The 5,516-nt window shown below is 37.3% G+C and overlaps 1 protein-coding gene across 1 annotated transcript in view; it reads left to right on the forward strand.

Moving 5' to 3' along the window:
• The window catches only part of LOC106472997 (diacylglycerol kinase 1-like), a gene marked incomplete at its 5' end in the record, with an annotated part of 15,939 nt that extends 10,666 nt beyond the window's left edge, over nucleotides 1-5,273 (forward strand). The window contains 5 exons of the mRNA XM_013933670.2: nucleotides 187-333; nucleotides 1,880-2,087; nucleotides 2,678-2,815; nucleotides 4,248-4,364; nucleotides 5,158-5,273. Of these exons, the coding sequence (XP_013789124.2) occupies nucleotides 187-333; nucleotides 1,880-2,087; nucleotides 2,678-2,815; nucleotides 4,248-4,364; nucleotides 5,158-5,258 (711 nt within the window). The remainder of the gene's footprint in view (nucleotides 1-186; nucleotides 334-1,879; nucleotides 2,088-2,677; nucleotides 2,816-4,247; nucleotides 4,365-5,157) is intronic.
• Between the last annotated feature and the right edge of the window lie 243 nt (nucleotides 5,274-5,516).

Raw genomic sequence — 5,516 nt, forward strand, 5'->3', positions numbered from 1 at the left:
CGTAACAATATATAAACAATGTTGCCCGATGATGGCTCCAGTAAGAGGGCCAAAACCTCGCAAATAAAAGTATTTAACGTAGAGAAAAGTCCGTGCATAATTATACATATTAATTTACCTACGTTATGGGACTTAAAAAACAATCACTGTCTTTGCTAACAACAATAGTGACTTCTATTATTACAGGATATTGACCTCGAGGGCTTCCAACTGTTTTTGGACACATATTTGGAGATTGAAACTCCACGAGATTTATCCAAACGTCTTTTCCTTTCGTTTTTAAAAACATCGCCCCAGTCCAACTCCCAGAGTTTTGATGGTCGTCTTCTCAAGGTGAGATCTGAAAACAGTGGCTCACGGGTAAGTGTTCGAAATCTATGTCGTGTCGTTTTGTGGCCAGCTGCAAGCTATCGTTTTAAAACATAACGTACGAATTGGAGTTTGAACTACGTTATTCAAAAGTCAAGAATTAGGTATACTTCGTTAGCTACCTTTCCCTGAATTTCGTGTGTCGCATGGCGACAGTATTTGTTGGATAACAAGACATATTCCGTGTAACTCTAAAAATAAGTAAACCAACTAACTAGCTTAGCGCATGTCTTCTCAATGACGGATTCAAGCATCTGAGGCACAAAGTATAAGATAATAAGTATATACTTTAAACAATGTAATGATTCCAGGATATATTATTTATTATGTAATAATAATAAGTTGAAATTAACAACTGCGATTGAATAAATAGAAAAAAAAACACGCTTTAATTTTTTTTAAATATATGTATTCACACACTTTTGTTTTTTGTTAGTTTGGTTACAAACTTACACTATTTCTTGGTCTACTATTATCGAGAAATTTGTTTTCTTCGAAAGTAGTTGGACTAAATACAAAGAGATGTAGGTGGTGCCCCCAAGTGGCACAGCGGTAAGTCTGCGGACTTAGAACGCTAGAAACCGGGTTTCGATACCCGTGGTGGGCAGAGCATAGATAGCCCATTGTGTAGCTTAACTTCAAACAAACAAAACTATTAAAACTGAGAAAAAACAGGTACTCTATCAAATTTCAGGGCCGTAGCTAGCCACTCATAGTGATCGAGGCAAACATATTTCGAAACTTAGTGTTAGATTTTTTTGGTTTGGAATAGTACGAGATCAGGCAAAAACGGGAAAAACATCGGAAGATATATTAACATACCTTATAAACTGCATAATATGTCGTTAGTCAAAATCACGTGACCATATATCCGCCAATCAGAGTGTGACAGCATGTTTAGTGTGACGGGGATTCGAACCCACGACCCGGAGATTGCGAGTCGAGTGCCCTAACCACCTGGCCATGCCGGCCTTTGAGAACGCGATAACAACAAATAACAATTCAAAGATTAAAAACACGTCCCACCCCCATTCCTAGTGGTTCAGCGGTAAGTCTGAAATAAGGCAAAAATCCGGGTTTCGATAGCCATGGTGTAGCTTTACGCTTAAAAAGAAACACGCAAATATAAAAATAATAAAACGATAATGAATTCTTATATCGGTCTGTTATTACTTTTTCTTTTTTAAAAGTTTAATATTTGCACCCACCACAAGACCTGCGAAGAGTTAGTGGGGCATTTTCCCCCCACGTAGTTGTGACATTGATTTATATTCTTTAGTTGTTGTTTTTGGTTAGCAAATTTATAATGTGATTTTATTTATCATGTAAGCCAATGTTCAGTATAGTTTACAAAACTTTTGGTTCACCGGTGTGTCATCGGGAAGTTTACGGGTTTATAACGCTAAAATCCGAAGTTCGATTCCCTATGACAGATAGAGTGCAGATAGCCCACTGTCTAGCTTTGCGCTAAAACAACAACCAAGCCCGTTGTTTATTTTATTTTTTTAAGGTGGCAGCTGTGACGTCTACAACAGCCTGTGCACCTCTGACGTCACACAATGGTTGTGGTTCTTTACCGGAACTAGCCAAATCCGGACAAGCAGAGAAGAAGGACGATAAATATCACGGACTGGCGGAAAGATTCCATGGTTTTACAGAAAAGTTGCATAGTCTCGGACACCATCGCAGTGATAGTGACAGCTTCACGGGCAAGTCCGGTAAGTAAAAAAAAAATAAAAGAAAAAAGAAAAACGATATGTAGTCTAAATAAATCGTGTAATAAGGCAGTACCATTGTTATGTATACATATATACGTTTAGCCTCAGTGACTCAGCGGTAAGGTCTACAGGCTCACGAAGCTAAAATTCGAGTATCGATACCCGTGGTGGGCAGAGCATTGATTGCCTATTGTGTAGCTTTGTGCTGAGCAAGAACCAAACTAAGCATGTGTTTTAATTAGTGTCTGAAGCTTAATGATGCTACTTTTTTTATAAATGTTCTCATCATTGATACATATACAAATTGAATTATAAATGCACATTGTTTGGCTTGCTTTTTGTCTGTGCAAATACAAAGTGTTTAGATAAAACACGTCACTGTTGTTTTTAGTAACTGTTTTTTTTTCTCTCCTTATTTTTATGGACATTTTTTTTAGCAGGAACTTTCAGTACCTTTAAAATCAGTATGGAAAACATTACTCTGCTTACAGCTAAATATCTTCCAGTGTTTTATCGAAAGGTGAGAAACACAAAAGGTCACGTTTCAACAACTTACAAAAGGTGCTTTATTCTTACTTGCTCTCCGCTAGGTAGCGCTTCTATTCACCCAATGGTGACCGTTACCCAAAACTACGGGGACCAGTTGTCCACGGATTCTTCTCCTAATCAGAGTGTAGTGTCCAGAAACTCTTCCCGAAAGTCCAACAGTTCCATCCACATACACAACAGTAAGTGGCGATTGTATATCGTAGGACCTGGATTAGGCTTCACACGGTTGAAATAGTTGTAAATGTTTTTTTTTTTTAAGGCAAACAAAAATTTTAAACTGTGATTCAAGAACTACTAGTGAAAAACTTTTTTCTCCAAAGAGGATGCTGTTCATCATTTCGTGTTCTCCTAGCTAAATTCGTTGCTCTTATATCACTACTTGGTAAAGATTACAATTTCGTTTACTTGTTTCTAGTGTAGGCATAAAAGCCCCGAGAAGTAACTCAATAAAACACGAGTTGTTAGCACGTTGCTTTAGAATTTCTGCATTCTTTTTTCTTCTTCTTTTCCTTCAGCAAGTAATGCTGACAAATTTATTGTTTTGAAGACTTAAGCTGCTGACATTTAAAGTATTTGCTACGCTCTTAATAAAATGAAATATTCAATAAAGTATCAAATTGCAAGTAACAAACGTTTGGTTCTAAATCTCTCGTACCTTTCAAAGCTAACGACTGAGGTACTAAAGGAAATTTTTCTCACGAAAATTTGACAAAGTTGATTGTTTAGCTGTGATGTCTAGTCTTCACGTGCATCTCTAATAACCTAACATACTTTAGATGTTCGGATAACACGTGGCGTATCGTTACAAATACCCCCCCCCCCCCAGCAGTATGTCCGTGGACTTACAACGCAAGAAACTGGGTCTCGATACCCGTGGTGGGCAGAGCTTTATGCTAAAATCCATTCTCGGAATAGCTACTCTTGCTGCAACAGACAGTAAAAGCTTTATTGTCCGGATAGGAGAACGTTACGGTTATGAAAGCGTTTCCCTTACGATATTTCATATGAAACATTTTGACACCATGTCTAAGTTATAAAGGTATCCAATATCTGTGCCCTCTGGTGGCTCAACGGTAAGTCTGGGGGCTTATGACGCTAAAAATGAGGTTTTGATACTCGCGATGGGCACAGAACAGATAGTTCATTACATAGTTTTGTGCTAAATAACAAGCACATATCTGTACAATATAAGTTCATGTCGTCAATGAACTTGTGGTTAGCCTATCGAACTGCGGATCTGGGGTTCCGTGGTTCGTGCTTCGTTACCACCAAAACAAAATAATAAAAACATAGAAATCCACACTTTGGGGCCGTGTGTGCATTACAAGAGTGACAGTCAATTCCCACTATTCGATCTGACAAGAGTACCCCAAGAAATGGCGGTGAGTGGTGTTGATTAACTGCCTTCCCTCTAGTCTATCGCTTCAAAATTAAGGACAGCTAGCGTAGATAGCCTCTTGGTAGCTTTGGGTGAAATTCAAGAAAGAACAAAATGAACGGTTGATGATATAACGCTGCAGGATAATTTGTTATTGTAATAGTAAATTATTTCAATGTTACTGTAGAGATTTGAAACTGTTTGATTCAGATGGTTTATTGTTCTTTTCTAAGTCGACTTAAGGAAGACAGGTAGCCTTGTGGATGTCCACGCGCTACAAGTTCCTTTAAAAGATATTGTTTGTTATCTGTCGCTTCTGGAAGCTGGAAGACCAGAAGATAAGCTTGAATGTAAGTTTTCTTGTGTACTTCGTAGGATATCGGATAAAGATGGAATAAATTTCCTTTCAAGTCATGTATTATATGTACGTATTTTTTAAAATATCACCTTAACTGGATTTTTAAACAATTTTTATGCACAATTTTCATTGCTATGATGCTTTCAATGAAAGATTCTATAAAATCAGGCATACAAGGTCAGGAACTAACATGACCTCTTGTTTTTGGAGCGCCAGAAATCAGATTAAGAGCTGAAAGACCCCACCTACGAATAAACAGGTTAAACAGACAGTTCATCTTAGTTTATTTGTTGGCAACATCGCTCATATTTCTCGATCAATTCCAAGGGAAAAAAATATACCTCTTTCATACTGTTATTGAGCACGGCGGCCATATTTGTCCCATGGACTAATATTGTTTGTCCACCATTCTCCATTTCCATTTTCTCTGGTTGATTTTAGCAACAAGCTTAAATCAGTTCTAGGTCCACTATAGTTCCTGCTATCAATAACCCCAACTCAACTCCTTATTCATTGGTTAATTCTTCAACCAGCTCCGTGATTATTGGTTAATCATAGTAATAGATTCAAAGTCATTGGTTAATTTAGCAACATACTTAAGTAACCACTGAATTCATTGGCCAGTTCTCCTAATCAACCTAAACCGACTGTGGCTTAAAACTGCCTACAACTGAATATTAGAACTGAATTTTAAGGTTGTTATTGTGTTGAAGGAATAAATTCACTTATACGTTTGTTATTCTGCAAGCTGAGTTTGCTCATATTTACATATTGTTATCTTACAGTTATGTTTCGGCTTTACGACACTGATAGTAACGGCTACCTCGACAGCAACGTAAGTGATTTTTTATGTTCTTTATTGACATACGAGTTTCCACATTACTGATAATTTCTAGCTATTTATATCCTCTGTTTTCTCCATGCTAATATATTTAACACTATCCATTGAAAGATGTTACATGTGATTTAAGGGTTTCTCAGCAGAGTGGGTTTTAACACTATCCATTCAAAGATGTTACATGTGATTTAAGGGTTTCTGAGCAGAGTGGGTTTTAACACTACCCATTGAAAGATGTTACATGTGATTTAAGGGTTTCTGGGCAGAGTGGGTTTTAACACTATCCATTGAAAGATGTTACATGTG

This window comes from Limulus polyphemus, unplaced genomic scaffold (genome assembly GCF_000517525.1).
Source record: "Limulus polyphemus unplaced genomic scaffold, Limulus_polyphemus-2.1.2 Scaffold5798, whole genome shotgun sequence".
NCBI classification, from domain to species: domain Eukaryota; kingdom Metazoa; phylum Arthropoda; class Merostomata; order Xiphosura; family Limulidae; genus Limulus; species Limulus polyphemus.